This window comes from Tyto alba, unplaced genomic scaffold (assembly GCF_018691265.1).
Source record: "Tyto alba isolate M040663 unplaced genomic scaffold, T.alba_DEE_v4.0 Super-Scaffold_29, whole genome shotgun sequence".
In the NCBI taxonomy this organism is placed as follows: Eukaryota; Metazoa; Chordata; class Aves; order Strigiformes; family Tytonidae; genus Tyto; species Tyto alba.
Window position 1 is genome coordinate 12,748,642 of NW_024881303.1, and position 21,790 is coordinate 12,770,431.

Below are 21,790 nucleotides of genomic sequence, written 5' to 3' on the forward strand. Positions count from 1 at the left end.
CAGTGTGAATACATTTAATATACAGTGAAACTTCTACTAAAGACTATTTCAATAGGAAACCCAATTAAAAAAAAAAAGCAAACAAAAAGAACACACTACAATTATTTATATGATTTCATTTGACTTTAGTGAATGACTCATCTTTTCTCAACAAGTGATTTTTTTTTACTGGTATTATGAGCAAGTCTTAAGATCAGTTTCACTGTAGTAAAGTACATTTTTTCTAATCCTAATTTCATGAGGAACCAATTTTTCAAAACATAACATGCAATTCTCCATGCCTAAATTTAATGGTTAAATTACACAAAAAAGACTAAACAAGTACTGCATGAAACAGACAAAGAGTTTTAGAATAGGTATAGTTAGGTAACTTTAGAAAAAAAAATGCAGTACAGAGGATTAAAACTGATTAGTAAAATGCCTGCATTTTTCACAGATTGAGATTTATTCAAATACCTTGGATTATTGAGCACAGACCAGTTTTCATTTAAAAATAAACCAATTCATAGAAGCATATACATATATAAAGACAGTAGCCATTGCAGCACAGAGGGCAGCAGCTGGATGCAAACTGCCTAAAAGTTGGAGCAAAGAGCCGTTTTTGGAAAGAACAGTGCAACAAACACTCTCTTCAAAAAACAGGATCTGCAGTTTGTATTTCCCACAAAGCAGACAGGAGCTAGAGCCTAGTTCCTCAGCTGGTATCACTCTTGGGTTTTGAAGTCTTATTTGAAATTCCCATACCATAAGCCCCACATGACTCAGCTCATCCACCTCCATGGAAAGAAGTGGTGAACCAATGCTGCTTTGAACATGTAGCTCTGGAACAGACAGGACAGTCTTTAAAATCTGATGCCAAGATACAATTGGTCAACTCATCTCTGATATACATCTGTTTTGCTCTAAACACTATCTGTAGAAATTCACAGTATAGTTTCAAAAGACACGTGGTTCATAAAAAAAAAACCAAATGAGAGACACATGTGGTATAACAGGCTTTACAAGAATGCCACATTTTCAGCTTCTCAAAACTAGAAGTCTGCCAAAGAATTATGAATTAAACTTGAAAAATTGCCTTTTATTCTACAATAACATATTCACTTGTTATACACTACAGAATTTTCTCAAACTGTTAGGCAGGCATTTTCCCATTTTTCTGCATTAGAGTTGTTGTCCCTAACCATGCAGCTAAGTAATATATACATTTTCACAGTATCAGAAAAAAATTAAGCAACATACAGCAACAGATGATGCAGGGCAAGATGACTGTTTAAAGTTCTGTTTCTACCAATGGTTTCTGAACCCAATTCTGACTACATGCATAACAACCCAGGATTTAATGGGTCAGTTCTTACTAGCACTCAGATATACCTCTGTTCAAAGCAACTGCTGAAGTCAAGATTAAGAATATGCCTAAGTGCTCCAGATCCAGGATCTAAACTCAGACATACTGATAAAATTGGCTCAGTATACATATTTTCTCTGTTCTTAGCAGCTCAATTTCTCTTAATAGATACAGTATCTATCATATATTTTATATTTCATTATCACAGGGGAAAAGTCTGCCCCTATATTTGGCAGGTGCCATATGTGCCTTGTGCACTACGATGTTTAATAATTTACAAGTATAACTGAAAAATAGTATGAATCCAACTCAGGAAGTATGTATCTGTGAAAAGAGAAAAGCTTATCCTCAGATCAGACACTTAACTTTCCTTCAGTGAGATTTAGAGTGCTGAAGACTTAAATAAGCTCTTCCCCATCCTTGGTAATTTCTATTTTTAGAAAAAAATAATGCACATCAATTTTGACATATGTTACTTATAACTTTTAATGTACAAGAACATAGGTCTGTTCAAAGAAGACAAGTTTTGGTTTTTTGTGGTTTTTTTTTTTTTTTTTTTTTTTTTTTTGTTGCAAGCTTCTATACATTAAGGGAAATTTTGATGCATTATTGCATCTGGGTGTTGGAATGTTGTACTTGTATTACCCTGTATCTTACACTAATTCTTAAGTGTCAGTTATTTTTTCCCAGATTTAATAGATTTAATCATAATTTAAGTTATTCAATTTTTTTCTAGTCTTTACAAACTCTTAGCAAGGTGCACTAAATTTTAATCCTCTTTATTTTAATATAAAAGCTAAACTACCCCAAGATGCTGCTCTACTGTGATCAACAAGTGCTTCAAATGGGGGAAGGGCAGGGGGAGAGCTAGTAAAAATGAAAGCAGGAAAGACATGCGCTAATCTTGGGCAAGCCAAGTGTAATAATGACACAAAAATCAAGAAATTATTTATTTTTAAATAATTTTTCAAAAAATCATTAAAAATACTTGAGCGTTATCACACTTAACTGTGTGGTAGAAAAAGCTTTTCTTTAGATCTCACATTTTAATAAAGAAATGGCTTCTGGCAAAATTCTTGCGAGATCTTATGAAAAAAATTATTAAAATTTTCAGCACAACACTGGGCATGACTTCTTACCTCACTCCTCATGAGTGTTTTAACACTACATTTATGAGGACATGAAACCATGACACACGGGCAGTCTGTATCTTCATGTTTCTACAGAGGAAAAAGCAAACAAACCACAAATCAACTCTTACTCTGAAATTAGAGAGGACTTACCTGCAAAGAAAAGCATCCTACAATTATTTTAAAAACCACACAGAAGAATTTTTTCAATGTTTATCCCAATTGTGCAGTTACATAGCTACAATTTCTGAAACATCAATTTATGCTTTCGATAGATGTGTTGATATTCTGAAGCAAAAAATAAGGGTTTTCTTTTGTTTTCTCATGCAAAGTAAATCTATTTGCTTCCCACTTTATTGTGTTTATTTAGAGCAATGAAACAAGAATAGAAGTAAAATTTTCTTTCCCAAGAACGTGCAGAACCACTGCAAATGTCTTCTTTAGTAAGGGTATACAGTGCATGGAAAAGCTCTTCAGAAATGCACACTGTCCACTCTCAGAGAACCTCTCTTTCCTATGTATGGAATTCCTATTTCCCTTCCAATATTTTCCTAATTTTCATTCCCAAACATCTGATACTAATTCTCACAGTTATATCTCTAAAGTTCAGAGATGTTGAATTTTATCACAATGCTGGGCAGGCATTTTGGTCTGAACCTAGATGATGACAGGTATCTCAGTATGGCTGTCAAACCATATCACCATAGGGAGGGAAGAAAATCAGGCCCAATTTGATTGAATTTACATTTCTCCTCGTTTTCAACAAAATGAAAAATCTGGAAAAAAAAACCAAAAAATTTCATTTCATGTCAAGTGACATCTCCCATTCAACCTGAAACAAACTGTGTCATTTCTGGTACTTAAGAAAAGCAAGGGAAACAAAGGTCTAGATTTATAAGCCTGTTAGAAAAAGAACAAATAGCATGCCCTTTCTGCCCAATAATGATGTCTATTTTTTGAAACAAAACCAAGATATAAAGGAGACCCGAGCTCTGAGATGTGAAAGGCCTCGGTTCGGAACTCTGTCACGAATCTGCAAATACTTGAAAATGTACACCACCTCACTTTTAAAAACAGATCTTCAGGTACACCGTTCTGAAGCAAGGCTACCCTGCCGTTGCTCTTACTTGCACCAGCTCACTCTGTGTAGCGCGTGTAGGCAGTCACAGCAACAGAAAGCAAGGAAGCCTGAGCCGGCCCTCAGCCAGAGCTGGGACAGCCTCCCAAAACGAGGGGGTAAGGAGCTAGCTCCAGTCCCTCCCCACGGAGACTGGCAACACCTCTCCTCAGAATAACTCCCGTCAGGGTGACTGTGGTATTCTTCTGACAAGCAATGGCCCGCAGGGCCATCTCAGCTCCGGCTCAGGAGCTGGGCCTGGGCCCTCCTCATTCTGAACACATCTGTGATCGTGCTGAAGAGATATCACGTATTACTGCGCAGTTTTAGGAGCCTACTGCCCTACAAACTTATTTAATGTCTTTCCAATGACAAAACTATAAAAACAATACTCCCTTCTAACATTCATTCCCTAATTTTAATTCCCTTACTCTCTTCTCTACCTACCCAAAGTATCTGGCAAAGGCTTTGGCGTTGATGCTCAGTTTCAGTTCATGATAAAAAGGCAACATACAACTCCTCCTCAGCCCTCTCTCCAGTTCTCCCCCCCATTCCACATGCCAGGAGCCACCCAACGAAACCAAGGAGAGCCTTTCTAATGACTTCAGGATATAGCAGAGTAATCCCATTCCAGTGGCAGAATCCTTTTCCTACCAACCAGCTAAATTCACACAAAACCAAGAGCCAAATGCAGCATAAAAGGTGGGTGACACTACACGCAGGGCACCTGGCACAGACATGGGGAAGGCAGGGTATTGATATGGCCCCTGAGAGGAGCCAGTGCCACATCAGGAACGTGTCTGGTTCCAGAGCAGCGACAAGGGAGGAAGATGACTATGTCTCACGTCCTCCCCAGGGGCTGGCTCGGTCAGCTCCACCGTGTTTCAGACTACAGAGCAGAGCCCAAATTGCCTTGGCAGGGTCTGCCTGGGACAGCCTTTTCGTGGCCAGGGTGGCAGTGCAAAGCAGAGGCACTTAAGTAGCACTGTCCTTCCAGATCTGTATCATACTACTGCCCAAGTATCAACTTTATAGGATAAGCACTTTTAAGTAGTTTTTTGGATTACCTAGAGAAGATAGATAGTAATTCAGAAGCATTTCAGGCTAATAATTTCTGTTCTAACAATGTACCATCTTTATCTGCCAGAAGATATAGGATGGAAAAGGTAGCTTTGTGACCAAAAAAACCTCAACTTTTAATTTATTTTCTTCTGTTTAAACCATATAACTCACATAGTGACAGCACAGACAAGACAAATGCAGCCTAAAAAACCATGTACTAACATTGTTAACTGAAGAATCTGCCTCCAACAACGGGGATTTCCTACCCCACAGGTCACGGGATTCTATGAAGACATGAACCATACATACTCCGGTAAAATTATTTTTGTTTCCATTTGCATACCTTTTTTCTCGGTATGCTCCCTCTAACTCCATTTTCAGTTCAAGTCACTGAGGCCTGCTTCAGTCATTATTACATTAGAGAAAATTTTAGGCTACAGAAGCTAGAGATTAACTCAAGCTCTGGGCGACAAAACTCAAATAAGTCAAAAGGAGCCTTTCATTCAAACACACAGTCTCATTAAGCTTCTGATTCTCATTACCAAAGTACAATGAGATGACACTTTGTCAGGTCACAACAAAAAAACATCTGCTTTCCTGTAATCACTGAACTTCTAAAAATCTAGGCAAAAAAAAAAATTAAAAATAGCAGCCAAATGCTAATCTTCTAATTGCAGGGCTTTCTGCACCATTAAAGCAGCATGGAAGCAAAGCTGTCCTTTGTCTATGTACTGAAACATATAAGCCACTGATAACACAAGAACATCTAACACTGCTTGGAAATGTTCTGATTTACAAATGTAGATTTGTTTAGAACTTTTAAGGGCAGGTGAATAGTGGTATCAACTTTAATACAATCAAAATAGTGACATCTCAACATAAAACTACATTTTAACAAACTACTTTGGCTCTCTGGATAAGCCCATTCTATTAACTCTTAAGCAACACTTAATATTTTGGAGAACAATTAATTTACAAACATTCTTTTCTATACTTCAGAGTAATATGCCATTCTCGTTTCCAACATAAATGTCTAAAATAGGTTTCGCTCTGAATTAAAAATCTGATAGACTAAATCTTGTTTCAGCTTCCGAGTATCCTGAAAGCTACTGCTAGTTCAAAGATTTCATAAATGTTAAATCCATCAACATCTGACTGAAGAGAAAAGCTCTTCAACTAAAACAGTGTTCTACGTTCCTCCAAATGTAAGGGTAATTTCAGACTCTCAAAAATTTAGCTACCTTGCTCCTATGAAAAGACACTGCCTTCAAGGAACCTGTGTGCGTATTGCTTAGGTATGGTAATCCAGTTTGTACAAAAAGACATTATTTAATACTCACCGATTTTGTCTGCTAAGACACTATGCATTTGTTAATATCACTCTTTGCTTCACATCAATTCCCAGCCTATAGAAAATTCTGGGATAACAGCACCCATAATCTAACTAGATACAGCTTCACCTCTGAATCAGAATGTGCAATAATAAACACAGTGTAAACTTATTTTTCTCTGTGTATTTTCACATCTCAGCCACCTTATGCTAGGTAATGCACAATTCTTAAAGTACCAGCCCTTGCAAGTAAACACTCAAATAATTGAAAGCTACATCTAAACCAAAACTTGGCGAGATTCTACCTCCGCCTTTCTGTAGCAACATTTCTGAGCAGAGAATGCTTCTCATTGTTGTGAGACTTCACCTAACAAACAATACACAGGAAGACAAATGAAAACAAATTCTCACCACTCTTACTATACTAAGAAGGTTCAAAATCCAAGACTGTCAAACTATGGAAACTATGTAAACAGATTTTTTTTTTAAATGTTAAAGATACAGCCAGAGAGATTCAACATAATATAGTTCATTGCAAAATAATGCAAACACAGTCAAGTTACAATTCTATGTGTAACATAAGTAGGGCTTTCTAAACCTCTGTGCTGTACTCCTAACTCACAACACACTGCTTATCAGACAAGCTACTCCTATGCCAAGAACAGCAATAACTCTGCCAATGTACCATTGCTGGTTATGCCAAGACACAATTTGTTTTTACATTGTTTCCTCCTTTCCTCTCACAACAGATCACACAGTAACCATGAAGGGATTATATGGAAAGATGCTATTTCTCCAGTCAGTTGCTATTCTTATGCTTTTCCTGCACAACATTTAATTGCTATCATGGTAGTTGAATTTATTATATCAATTCAAGCAAAATAAAAAAGCATAGCAAAAATTACTTTGGTATCAACATTATGCAGTGGATCTGAATTTTTTTTTTTAAATGCAGTATCTGAACATCAGAAAAAATAAAGTGTTTCCCAGTCAATCCAGTAACTGGTATTTTTTCAGAAAAAAACGTGTTTTGAAAGTCAACCCATTTTCTTTTTTGACTTACTAATTCTAGCTGAGAGGCCAAGGCTCTATTGGCAGCTATAGAGAAGCATATGAAGAGTTATTACTCCACATTAATGTATGGAATCTTGTTCTATAGACACAAGAAAATACTGCACCTGCAACATAATCATTGGGACTTGGCTTTTACAGTATTTACAGGTTGTCTCCCGGTATTTACAGGTCTTCTCTACATGATCCGGCAAATCTTTCCTCAGTATTTTTTCTTTGCAATCAGCACGAGGACATGAGAGTTCCTCAAACTGACAATCAGTTTTCAAATGCATCTGAAAGATTAAAAAAAAAATAGTCAAGCCAACTAAGTTTTGTGCATGTCTTCTACCCTTTGAAGACACCCACATTAAATAACTTTGCTTACTTTGGTTCTGAAGTTATTTTGAGCACTATGTTGTACAAGAGCAAACACTAACAAATCTACTCAGGAATACATTTCTGACCTTACATTCCCTTTACCTAGACAGCAGATTTCACTGTATTATAGATAGATGTACATGACCTACTTTTATACTAAAAGCATTCTAACACAGGCCAAAATTCCACACAGGCTATTAAAGAAAAGGTAAGTATTCTTTTTCAAGGTATATTATTCCACATAAACATAGATGCAGCTTTAAGTTGTTTAAGTACCTGAGCTTGCTCATTCAAAGCAAGTACCTAACACATCTCACTGCAAACTGCTGTGTAGCCATACCTTACAACTGTTAAATTACTGGATTACTGCTATGTTACACCTGCACAAAACAAAGCTACAGGTTATTCTGTACAAGTCTGGGGAAGCTAAAGGTTTAACACCATGCATAAACCACAACTTATATGAGAGGATAAAGACTGGTAAATAAAATCAGAAATGTACCAAAAAGGAATTCAGATTTCTCACATTTGTAAAGTACACATTAAGATTTTTCCCTATTTCAGTTCTCCCTCCAGTTCTCATTTCCTCCATGCATTTACATTTCTGAGCTTTAGGGTCACACAATCACATGCTTTTTTACTACAATTCATTATATCTTATTGAAAAGCTGAGTTTCAAAACAGTTTAACTCTATTCCAACATTCAGAAATCAGACTAACCACTAGTGTGAGCAAGTTGAGGAACGGACTGGGGGTTTAATTTGCAAGACTCCTGCTCATTCTTTAACTGAAAAGGAAGTTTATGACTATGTCAGCTTACTTACCAATAATTGACCCAAAGATAGTTGTTCTTTACAGCCCTTGTTTTCATTTCTGCAGTATATTTGAAGGGCAAGTAGTTCTCTCCTGCAACAATTATCTTTAAATACCTGAAAAATCAAAAAGCACTTCATTTCAGAAATTTAAAACCACTCAAGAATATTTAAGTTCAAATAAAGTAGAAGCCATGCTATTTGACTACAGCAGTGTCATTTAACTCTCACTTTATGTGCCAGACAAAAATCCTATCATTCAATTTTTCTTGAATGTGCACATCACTGAGATTCCTCCAATATGAAGCAGCCCAGTGAAAGACAATACTCGGACAGATTCTCTACTACTATTTGTTTTACTACAAACACAATTAAAGGGAAAAGTACAAGGAAGGACTAAACTCTTTGCTGTTTGCTTGCCAACAATAGGCCTGCATAAGCTAGAATTCTCTACGCTGTTTGGGAAGCTGGTGTAATAGGCACAATACCATAAGACAAAACAGAGCCAAAGCACATTGGTTCAGAGAGGAAGAATTTAATGGAAGGCAGTCCCACAACTAGACTGGTTAGTTGGAACACCTACTTGCATTTCAGTGGTAACACATTAATAAAGACATTTTCTAAGGTCTTAGATTGGAGGAAGTTTATTATTTCACAGCTAAGCAGGCTTTAGCTATATCTCCATTTTAATGTTTATAAGCCTTCCCAGAATTTTTTGTCTATAATAGAACTGCAAGAAGTCAGAAATAGAGAGCTCAGAGTTTGGCTTTTTCACATTTTACAGATGATACCACATAAAAGATAAAGAGACAACACAACTGCACTCTCAAGAAGCCCCAGTGCTAAGGGCAAGAACTGGAGATAAGGATTGAAGACCATTACTGCTATTTTGAAGTCCAAACAAAGGGGTAAAAACTTGTAGTTATTTTGCAGTTGCTTTCATGATCATTAAGAAATGGCAAAGAACCAAGCCCTACCTATGACTACTTCTCTGACAAACAGTTCTGTGATACTGCGTACGCTGCAGGGCTGCTGTAATTACAGAACAGTTCTGCATGCTCACATTTAACAACAAAGGAATTATGATCAGATCTGTCCACAGTGACTCCGAATCTAACCCCAGTAACAGTGGAGGAGGAAGCACTGCAACCATCGCCACCTGATCTCATCTGACACAGGTCACTGATTTCTGCTTACTTTTCAGATGTGTACATGAAGTTTAATGAATTAACAAATCTCATTTGAATAATCAATTGCCGGTAGTGTAGTAATTTTTCCAAAATAATTCACAGGATTACTAGGCACAGTTTTGCTGAGCGAAGTTAATGTAAGAAGACAATTTTTAAACTGTTCTTCCAAGACTGTCTAAAAGCTCTTCAGTGATTTTGGACATCAGCATTCTATGGGAGGAGAGAGGTTTCCAGATTCAGGAAAATCAATGAATTGCACAGTTAGTCTAACGTGTGTTTAATACACACTGTACTTCTTGTCCTCCTCCTAATATTGAAGTTTCATATAAAACGTACATATTTATGTATACTGGGACCTAGAAAGTCAAGAGTTAAAAGGACAAATAAGTAGGCATTATTGCTCTGAGCTCCTGGAGAGCCCATACATGTCAAAACGGAATTACCCTATGTGCTGTTCAGAGAACTACTTTGAGTTAAAACAAGGAGAGATTAATGTACCCACTAACCTTTTCTTGAAAATGGTTACAAGTATTCATTTAGGCAGGAAAGACTACTAACACAAAGGGTTTACTAAACGCTTTAGAAAAAATCTTATGTAAAAACTGCATAAACCATGTACTAAGACAAAAAGAATTTTCTCCAACCTCAACCTTTTAAAGGCAATACAGTGTTTTGCTGTGAAAAAAACAGCGAAGAGGGTATCAGTGAAATAACTTATCCATATAAAAAGAATCTGATTCTATTACAGTTACTGTAACTCCACACTGTTCTGTTTCCAGTGTGGTTCACAGAACTGTAAAAACAGATTAGTGAAACAGTAGACACTGGTCTGGAGCCAAATCAGGAGTATGGTTTGCCTAGATCTGTCACATCTCTGCATCTACAGGAGATGCAATATTTCTTATCACCTTCTTGGCTGATAGGAGGAAAACTGCAATGTGTTGCTGCAGCTCCCAACTATGAAAACAAGATGTGACACCTGGCTGGACCATTAGGGATGAAGCTGACATGCTGTTTTCTACCATGTGGTTAACAGTAAAAATGAGCTGTCTTCCTATATAAAATACATAGTCTAGATTTTATAACAAAACTATCTTCCTCGGGTAGCTTATTAGACCTCTGAAATAATTACCACAAAGCAATAACACATCTTATTTATGCCAGACAATTCAATACTCTTGAATAAGAAACAGTTTTAACAATACCTTATCTTTTACTATGCTTTCTTGACACGCTGTACATTTTGGACTAGAAGAACTGGAGAGAAAAGAAAACATAAAAACTACTTTAACTCATCTGAGTTTTGTAGTACAGAAATTTCCATTTATGAGGCACTTACGATTATTCAATATATTTTAAAATCACTAAAAGCTGATATAGTTCATTCTAATGAGATAACATGATGTTATTTCAAAAAAATCTGATCGCTGAGTTTTCAGTGGACAGTATCTGGCATTCCCGAGAATGTAAGACCACCACAATGCCTCCAGCTAATTGCACAGTGCTTTTCTTGAACGCAGCAAAATTCATACTCTATTTTATAGTCTGTGCCCAATCCACAATTTTCATCACTTGTCAATCTATCTGTGCAAACAGGCAAAATCCTGTCTCCTCAATAATCCACCCCTTTTTCAAATAACACCTAATTAAACTTCACTTTCTCTGTCAGTCAATTATACATCCTTTTAGGGTAAAATAGTATTTATGTCCACCTCCTTCAAGTCTGTTCTGCTTTTAGCAACTGTTACAGATCTTTGCTCCCCCCTTTATCTGAACTATTGCCCTGTAGCTGTTTTGGTAGACTAATTACTTGTGATCTGTTAAACAACAGTTAGGTTGGGGAGCAGAGCAGTCTGTGAATAGGAACTGGAGTGTAGGAAACCTGGCTTCCTACAGCTGTTTCTGGCTCTGACCTGCTGGGTGTCGTAGTGTAAATCCCTTCATTCCTTTTTCGCTCCTTTTCCCCACGTAAAATGGGGATAGTCATACTGATCTCTCTGGTAAAGCACCAATATCTATGGATGAAAAGCACTAGGTAACAGCTAAGTAAATTCTTTCATAAAGCAACTCATTGACAGGGTACGTAAGTTGTGGCTGCTAGCACCAGTGCAAATCAATGTAAAAGGCTGAGTAAGTTTGATTATGTTATATCACATCAGCATGGTTATTTCAAATCATCTCACTGGCTTCTGCTCCTTGAACTGACCATTCTGTACCTCATCATATTTCTGAGCAACTTAACTGCCTTGCAGCTTCAATATAAGTTAAAAAAAAAAGAAAACTAATCTACTTGAGGGCATATAGTGTTTAATACAATGTCATGCTTTCCTTACTCTTACTGAATTCACTCAAGCATCCCACTTGCTCTTTTAAACTACTTCTGCATACTGAGCAGACATCTTTACTGTGTTATCTACATTGACTTCCAATTCTTTGTCCTCAAATGACATTGGAAAAGAAGCCGCTAGCATATAATCAGTGTGTGTGTGTGCAGCAGCATATCAACACTGAATTAAAAATTTTTGTGCCAAATACAGAAACAACATAAACTTATTTTGCTTCTATTTTTATGGCACACTTTTTATTTCTCAAAAAAAACAAGCAGTAAATTTAATTTTAATAAAGGGATTTGTTTGCAACAAGTACTTAAATATCGTGAAACAACTTGAATGAAAGATCAGTGTGGTAGATAGTCTTAACCATGTGTCCTTTTCAATAACAGACTCATTGGAAAGTCAAGAAGGTAAAATTACACATATTCTAGCTGCAGTGTAATAAGCACATGTGCATGTCTCGCAGCAGGGAAGGAAAATTGCCCAAATTCCAGCAATGCCAAAATTGTTACTGCTTGGACTGTTAAGGATCTGCTCTGTCCATCTGCATACATCCAAGCATGGCAGGTGTTTGCTTTTCTGCAGTCACTGTTACTAACCATGTACGAGTCTTCCAAAACCATACATTCAGAAAAAAATAACTGCATTTCTTAAATACAAACTACCCCTCACCTGAAAATACATACTGAAAGAAAAGCTGCTGGGTTTTTTTTTGTTGTTTTAAATTTGATATGCTGTAGGACAAAACCTACAGGAGTGGATTGGTGAACTGTGGGCCCCTGCACTCACCCAGTACAGAGGTTACTCTACCATGAGACAGAGTACTGTAATATCCCCCAATCTCTTCTGCCATGCTGCATGTAGTCTTGTTTTATATCCACCTGAGAGTACAGTATTTTAAAGTGAAATAGAAACTAACACCTGAAGTCAGGATGGTCACAAGAAGTAAACAGATCACCAAGACCTTCCGAAGTCAAATCCATTCTCTATTAGTAGTCCAGTGTGCAACATCCAGTGAGCTTAATCTCTTCTGTACCTCTGCTTTCCCAGTCGTAAATGCAAGTACTGACTGCTTATTTACCCCAGGAGATTAAAGCTTGCAGGACAGTCTCCAAACATTAGACCAAGTTTTGAATCACACTGATGAATACAATCAGTAGCAACCGATCAAAGTTGAGAAGCAAAGAAATATACTTCTACTGATGCACAAATACTTCCTAAAAGCTAGATACTCCTTGAGTGATCACACTTTTATTCTTACCTAGACTGGGAAAGATTGCACCTCTTCTCAGCATTCATTCTATGTCTGTAACGTTCACTTACCCACTTTGCACTCTGGCCCAAACATCTCAGTAATAGAGCAGCCAGCCTTCCTGACCCACCTGGAATCCACAAAACATACAAGCCCCAGGACATACAGCTAGAAGGGTTATGAGGAAAGGAAGCTCCACAAGGCAGTTACTTTCATCCAAGGGTCCCACCACACAACTGTAAGGCTGGGTCCACAGCTTGGTTAGCTACCATCACTCTAAGGAGCCTCTGCAGGCTCACTTCCTCACACAGCCACAATTTACTAAGCGTATTCTACACCAAATTAGCCCTGTTAGCAGTCACGTGAAATAGCTACTCAGTCTAGGCTCCACAGGCAATGAAATTATTACCTAACACATCACTACATGGGATTAAACCACTTTAATCACTGTTTCAACAATACTGATGGAAAGCCTAGTTGTCTCACCCTGACCCAGAGTAGAACACAAATGAACCAGCATATGGATAACAAATAAGCAAGCAAGCAACAAGCAAAAGGCTGCTTTGAGCCAAGGCATTAGCTTAATTTATTCTTAAAACCACAATGGTGTTCATGTTATTTTCAGTTTACAAGATTTAAAGGTATCAACATGCTCTATCACAACAAAAACCATACCTTAGCAAGACATTCATGCAGGTCTCACAGAATCTGTGTCCACATTCAGTCTGTTTAGGATTGCATAAGATGAGGTGACATTTTTCACATTTATACTTATCTTCCACAGCATTTACAAATTTCTCTTTGTAGCCACCTTGCTCTGGAACATAAATTGATGCTGAAGGACTGCGATCAGGATTGGCCCTTTGTTGTACCATTTCTACAGATAAAGGGGGTTCTGTCTTCTTACTGGTGTCCATGCTCCAAGATAAGTTTCTGTGAAGCAAAAATGAGATAATTTCTGAGAAATTAAGACCTCTTTTTCCATTTAAATAAAACAAATACAGCATCGCCGAGAGACTATGTAAGAACAGAAAGTACGAAGAACAGAAATGTGCCCACGCTTCATGTGAACATAATACATACATAACTGCCTAAGTTTATTAAGCATATATTTTTCAAAGGCTCTAGAGGGTCAAGAATTGACACCTATTCCTGAAAGCAAAGCGTTAGTTAATTATGGGCATGACTGTAGGAACAAAGAACAGAGCTTGCATTCTTCCATATCTTTCTCTCTCTCTCTGAAAGACGTCCCTAATATTGAGGTTGTATCATTAGAGGAAGCACCATGCATGATACTACTCAGATGCTACTGCAAAAAGCACACAACCACCTGTGTCTTGTACAGGATATCTGGAGTCTACACAGCTCCACTACCAACTATTCCTGTCTATCCCATGAAAAAGCAAAGTGTAAGACATGCTGCTTTAAGTCTGTTTTAGAACAACACAACATGGTTTTACTAATTAAACACTTTCCAACCTTTTCATCATACATTCCCACATGAAGAGAACATGTAATACAAGTCTAACTGACAGAGGAGAGAGGCCTACATAACATGGTCATTTTATTAATTCACCAGGACTAAGCACAACTGACAGGCAGATGAGAAAATAATTAATGCAGTAGAAGAATGAATTACAGTACCTATTATCTTGGACTATGATTCTTCTAGGACAGCATGTAAAGCATTAGCAGAGCAACAGAGGAAGAATACCCCAGGTTAAATTTTAAAACCTGTTTTCAAGAATTTCCTTGGTTATCTTTAGTCAAATGAGTATAAATTGTCTTAAAAAAAACCTCAGCACATGAAGGCAAAAGCACAGTTGGAAGGTAACACCTATTTACCTAGAAGAAATGCCTGACTATTAAAAAGAGAAAGGCATACTTCAATTCTCCCTCCATGTTAACTGACACTTGAAATAGAAACCTATTCCACCCCTCTAGAGTTGCCTCAACTGCTACAGTTACAATTCAATTTTAAGAAGCAAAATGAAGAAATGAGGCCCAGTTCACTTCTCAATTATAAAACTATGGCCACCAAAACCAAAAGGGAGTCAAATGCCTCATGTCCCAAATATACAAACCTTCTTGTACATGGTTTTTGTGATCTCTTATCTTCCCTTGCTATGCCCAAAAGAAGTAGTTGTAATTAAACCTAATTTCTTGTAGATAATTTCTGCATCTATACTTTTGGTATAGAATTCTCCATGGAGACTAAACACACAAGGAAGTTTCTTTCTTTTATCATGACAACTGTTATTTCTAGAAACAAAAGACAAGATCATTGTGACTCATCACTGATACCATTTCATGTCTTTACCAACACCAGCTGAGCAAGGGTAGTGGTGTTGAGTGAAGAATCCCCACTTTGCTGCCCCAGGGGACAGCGTCTCTGTATCTCCACCAAACACAGAGAGCATCCAAGGAAACCATCCTCGTAACTCCATACATCAGTTCTATGATTGGGTCTTACTCAAAACTACTAAAAAAAAAAAAAAAAAAACCAACAAACCAAATAGTTTCTACAGTAACTGAAAGGAAAATACAAATAATTCTGGTCAGTAATTTGAATTAGTATCTGCCTGCGCTCCTTGTCTGCTCTTCAAAGACTGCAGAGTTTAATGTCTTGGCAGAAAAATATCTGAAAAAACAGAAAAATCAGTGCTGAACTGAAAGCAACTTGTACTTCTCATTAATGAGGAAATTTGGATTATTTTAGACCAGGGAAGTAAGCAAATCCTGAACTAGAGTTTCAGTCGCAAGCATTAAACAAACAAACAAAACCAGATAATGATGACACTGAAGAGGCAATTCAAGAGATTGTAACCAGCACACAAGAAATGAGATGTGATGCTTAGAACAAGAGCCTGAGAGACAAGGTTAAGAGAAGTGCCATGAGTGAGAAAAGAAAGCAGTTGATGAAAGTAGTCTAGCTCTAGAGACTGCCCAAGACGTAACTGCTACTGTCCAACATCTGTGCTGGACAAGGGGAACCCAGTCATGAGCCGAGGACCTGGCACTCTGTTGCAGTTGTAAGAGAAAAGGAGATAAACTAGAGAGGAAAAAGTACAACTCCATAAGCATCTGAGCTGGTGAAATTTAGCTATCTACGGATTTGCTTCTTATACCTGAGCTTGTAGTTTAGGAACCCATAACATATTTCAGTTCTCAGATTTATAATTTGGAGATATATACTATAATGCCTCTTTTCTCTCTGCAAATGCCTGGTTTGTTTGTTGTTTTTTTTTGTTGTTGTTGTGTTTTTTTTTTTGTTTGTTCGTTTTTAAATCATATTCCACACCTTTAACATTCTGTCAACTCTTCAAGTCAAAAGCCAGCTTCAAGCACGTTGGCTGATCAGAACACAGGGAATGTGATTTTCCCTAAAATGCCAGAATAGAACAAGGCATGGTCTGATTCTGACCCACAGAAGAAGAGGCACTAAAAGAGATGCTGACAGAAGAACTGGCAAGGCAAGAAAGTACAAAGTTCCTGAACTTGTAAGTTATACAAATACTGATTGTCTGTTTGCCCATTAAGTTTCTTCCAAACAAAAAGAAGCTAAAGATGTGAAGTCTTCCAGTAGCACTATTTCTTTATGGAAACTGAATAATTAGTCACAAGGAGGCAGGCAGGGGTGAGAAGGAGAATATTCAAGATTTAACTGAGAAAGAGTATTGAATGACAAATGAGTAGCAGGTGAGAGTTTCATAGAGATATGAAACCGCTCAGGGGCTGGACTGTCAGCTGGCAAGAGAGATTTTAAAGCAAAATAAGCTGCACAGGGTTCCATAGGACTCCACTTTTGGAACTGACATACTGGATATCTTGTCACAGAAAACAACTGGAAAGCACACTGATAAATAAAATTTACTATGCAATATGCCAAACATCTGTGTGCTTCAGTTTATATACTTCTGTTTTACAAAGAAATATGTAAAACCAGAAAAGCTACACAAGCTCAGCACCAGAGTAGCCAGCTTGGTGAGGAATTATCTTCCACCATACTCTGAACTGCCAGCATTTTCTTATGCAGCAAAACTAGGAAGTCATTCAGGAAGCACTGCAATAAAACACAATGGTGAACTGAATTTAAAACAACACCAAAACCTCCTTATTACAATGCAAGAGCTGCATTCAACAAGGGGTTGGGGAGAGGTGATGTCTATCAAACTGCACACACAAATCTGTATGCACGGAGCTGTGTGTTCATGCATATGAGTTACATGCTCTCACACCTGTATATGGGATCAGTGGTGAACACAAGTGGAGATAATACAAACATTTCAGCTGCCACCCTTTTGCAAAACAGCTTTCTATTATGGTTTACATACCACTACAGGGCATCATCTGCAATGTTGTCTTTTCCTTTTCAGGAACCTTTAACAGCAGGACTCAGACTATACTCCAATAATCACGCTTCAAACTGCAGTCAAGAAGCAATTCTGAAGTCACACCTCAGTAAAATACTATGCACTTACAGCAGTAAAGATAACACACTTCCAGAAAGCAGGAAGAGGACTCTGGCTAGAACGTTCAAGATAGGTGGCCCCTACCAGAACTAGCCTATTCCTAAAGGCATAGCAAGCTGCCATCAAGTCAAAGACTCTGGTTCTTGTTCAGCAAGCTAAATCTTAACTCCTAATTCACCACCAGCTATTTCTTAAACTCCAGGTTCTTATCCCTGGGAAAAATCATCACAATAGAAGAATATGACTTTTAGATGTCTTAAAACTGTTGTATCTTGGACAATCACCTTTCAGGACAGATAAGCACATAAAAAGAGGCACGGTCACCAAGGTCAGTTCTGTGCACCGTTGATTACATTCTTTCAGTCACCTCTCCTGCAACCAGCATATGCTTATATTCACACTTTGGCAGAGTAGTAGAAGCAGAGATTGTTCCGGTCTTCCAATGGGTGACACTGCTCCAGTCTGTCATGTCTCACTGAGCTCCGCTTCTGTCACTACTCTTGTTCAATACAAGTGGTACTCAAATATCTGAGGCTAAAGGTAAGTAACAACAAATTTTTCTAAACTCATACTAACATTAGTACAGAGGTTTAGAAACTAGAAGCAAAAGTGAATTTACTGACAAAGGTGCTGGGAGAAATAGAAAGCATGAGAGTTCCCCTACAAAAAACATTTTGCTCTTTCCTTGTTCAATCAGGGATGCTGTTCTCACCGCTGAGGGCAAACATCCTCGAAATCTGCATTGGCATTCTGTATTACGCCACATCTATTTTTTATTTCCTCTTTGGGAATACAACCAATTTGCAACACAGAAATACAATAAAGCTTCTATCAAAATTAAATTTGCATCTAAAGAAGAAACAAAAAAATTAACTCTTATATAATCTAAAATGCATTTCTCCCTCTCCCCCCAAAAAACAAAACAAAACAAACTACTGACTGCAAAAGGGACTACACAATTTGGCACCTAGCAAGCTTTGCATGAAGACAGGTTCAATACCTTGACAATACAAAGCAAGTAAGTTTTTGCCAAAGTTTTAAAATTCAAAAATGCAAAAAGGTCAATAAGTTATCTGAAATAAATGCTTTTGCTACACTACCAGAGGGGAGGATAACAGAAGACACAATCTAATTTGGTTATTACTTAAGGATCAGAAAAGCTTTTCAATCAAATTACAATTTACACTGAGAACAAAGGTTACTCGAACAGAACAGCACTGCATGCACAATATCTAAATTAGGCTCTGAAAAAGAAACCTGAAGTTGGACAAGGAGCTAAAGATCACAGCAGAAAAGTGACCAATGATATGATTCAGCCTCTCCTCTTCAAAAAACAGTTTATATTCTTATCTAAAAAGCATAAAGCCACAGAAACTTCAGTGTCTCATCCTACCCAGGTCAGTTTTTGGGGATATGTTTTTTTAGTCCAGCTTTTAATGACATAGGTCTTGTGATTGTGCCGTCTCTCCTCCCAGCATCTCAAAAACACTTGGAAACGAACTGGACAGATAGATTTCATGAAAATGAACAGCTATGTAGAGAACAGAAACAGAAACTTAATGTAGTGCCCCAGTGAACAAGAGGCTGTGAAAGTGCAGCCTCAATCATCACCACCTTTGTGTGCTCTATCAGTTCATCAGTCGGTACACAATCACACCCAAACCAGACCAGATCACTACTTCCTCTTGTCCAGGCAAACGGCATGGTCTTAGTCTTCTCCAATATAATAATGGCAGAAGGTGGGCTGGAGATTTTTCTTTTGAATTGAGAAGGGGGAAATAGAAGTAAAAACAAGGGATGTAGAACACAGATTAATAAGAAACCAGACTTTATCAGGTTCGCTCTTCACAGAATCTTCTTCTGTACTTTACAGGATATCCTCAGAGACATAGATAATCAGGTATCTGGGGTGGTATTTCCAGCTGTTCAGTCTTCCCAGCCCATGTGCCTCTATCACCAAGAATTATTGCTTCAGGTTATCACACAGAAATCTTTATCTTAAAATTAAATTATTAAAACATTCTGAACTGTTTCTTTGTCTTATATTTCAGCATTTTATAGTTTCTAATAAATTCCTAGCACACACTTACTGAAAAGAACATACATATTTATTTCACTGCCTTTTAGACAGGCCTTCTGACTTGTTTCTACATCTGAGTGAGACTATAACATGCACCGTATACTGTCATACTCTGATGACTGGTTAAAACAAAAATGCAAACTGAAAGCAGTATATTGGTGACAACATATTATCAATTTACTCAGTGTACACATGTCAAAAAGAATTAAAGATGAGCAGGGAGGCAGCCACAGGAATCTTGACTCTAGAGCTCTTAAGTATGAAGGTGTCTTACTGCAGAGGGCCATGGCCATTCTCACAGCATCCAGCCACTCCTCAGCCTAGCATTCCGGTAAAAACCTCACCGTTCAGTCTGGACAGGGGCACAAAAGAACAACTGATAAATAAAGGGCAAACAGCTTGAATCACTCCACAAAAACACCTAGGCAGTTACTGAAGCAGCAGTGGAGTGGCAGGTTTGAAAGTAGAGGAACATCCATCGATTTTGCCTTGTGCGAGGTCAGGAGTCTCGGCACTTTCATTCCTCTTGTTTCTACAGGGGAACTACTGAATTTTTTTATTTTTTTTTTCCTCCATGCACTTGTCATGCTTGAAGCACTATTCACTGTTTCTATACAGCATACATAGGATCAACTAACTAGTGCTGAGATGTTTCCAGAATATGCTTTAAGAGGAAATTCTGAGGAGGATAAGGGAGGACAGGGAAGGGTTGCTGGTCACCAACACTAGATAGAAAGAACTACACACAGTGAAAAAGATGAGACCATCCCTTATCTTTTTTTATGCAAAACATTCAAATATTAATTCCTGTACAAAAGTGAAAGCAACATTGATATTTAAAAATTATTTTCCCTTGCGTTGAAGTAAATTGGGTATCTTTGCCCTATACTCCCATAAGCATCCACCTTCCTTGCATAAACTAATGCAAACCAACTGTGAAGATGACCTTGAGATCATACACATAATAGAACAGATGAAGATCACTAGGAAACATTACTACTTGGATATAAGCAAGTAGGACAGGAGCATTTGAAAACACACAGAATACAGAGTATTCTCCCCACAAGAAGCTTCTGCCATTTGCAAGCGCCCCACAGCCACTTAGTGCAGTATGCCAGAGACACTGAGGTCGGAAGGCACCTCTGGAGGTCACAAAGCCCAACCTTCTCTTCAGAGCTGAGCCAACTTCAAAGTTAGCCAAGTTGTCCAAGGCTGAGTTTTCAAAAACTCCAAGGGTGAAGATACCATGCAACCTGTTCCAGTGCTTAACACTCCTCTGTGAGGAGTTTTTATTATAGCAACTATGGCATGATATTCTTACATAGAAAAAAGGCCTGTTCCAATACAGGAACTGTTATGTTCTCAAGAAACTAAACCAGATTTCACCATAATCTTTAAGGGATCTATTCTGTAAGAATTATTGAACAAATAGCAAAACTATTTTTGGCTGGGATGGTACAGGCTATTTAAGCCTTTCCTAGCTGAACTAGAAAATCAGAAGTATAACCAAAAATGGTATCTTGATATTCTTGCAAAATAACAATGATGCAGGTCACCTGAATCGCAAACATTGTGTATTTCCCATACTCTAGTCTGCAAGATGACAGAATAGCAGAAAATGAATGGTAAGCTAAGTTTTACACTGTTTTATTCTTTTAACTTTTTATCACTTTCTTTGGCTCTATTTCTTTCAACAATGAGTCTATGCATTCACTTGAAGTGTCTTACAGGATTAGAGAAAACAGCACCCCAGTTCAGGGAACTCAATTTAGAAAACCTGTTAGACTATGCTTTCATGAAAATAGTTCTTATATTCCCTCCTGCTCAGTTCAACAAATTTTTAGATTCTAGATAAAAAAATAAAGCATTGAATAGATGTCCAAAGTAATTACATCAGCATTAAAAGATGAGAATGGGAATATTTATAAATAATACTGTAGTATTTATATAGTCTGGAGTATCCAAGAGCCCAGGGATTGATACTTTTAGTAACTACTCAAGAATATGTTGAATAGAATTATCATTTAGTCTAACACATACTGTACTGATGGGAGAGGAAAAAAAAAAAAAAAAACAAACACACAAAAACTTTAAAAAGGATTAAATTTTAACTATTAAAAAAAGCAGAAAAATAATTCAGTGCAATTTAAGAAAGCTGATTTTTATGTGACACCATGTTCAACTATTACTTTTTGAAAGCTAACAGCATTCTTTTGAATCCTGACATATGGTCTGG

General features: G+C 37.5%; 1 protein-coding gene across 8 annotated transcripts in view; it reads right to left on the minus strand.

Annotated features, from left to right (window-relative positions):
* The window catches only part of TRAF3 (TNF receptor associated factor 3), a 74,073-nt gene that overhangs the window by 21,284 nt on the left and 30,999 nt on the right, over positions 1–21,790 (minus strand). For all 8 annotated transcript variants that reach the window (XM_042799091.1, XM_042799090.1, XM_042799088.1 and 5 more), the window contains 5 exons: positions 13,678–13,935; positions 10,623–10,674; positions 8,240–8,344; positions 7,163–7,330; positions 2,485–2,565 (listed from right to left, as the gene is read on the minus strand). In XM_042799091.1, coding sequence (XP_042655025.1) covers positions 2,485–2,565; positions 7,163–7,330; positions 8,240–8,344; positions 10,623–10,674; positions 13,678–13,919 — 648 coding nt within the window. In that variant the 5' untranslated portion in view covers positions 13,920–13,935. The remainder of the gene's footprint in view (positions 1–2,484; positions 2,566–7,162; positions 7,331–8,239; positions 8,345–10,622; positions 10,675–13,677; positions 13,936–21,790) is intronic.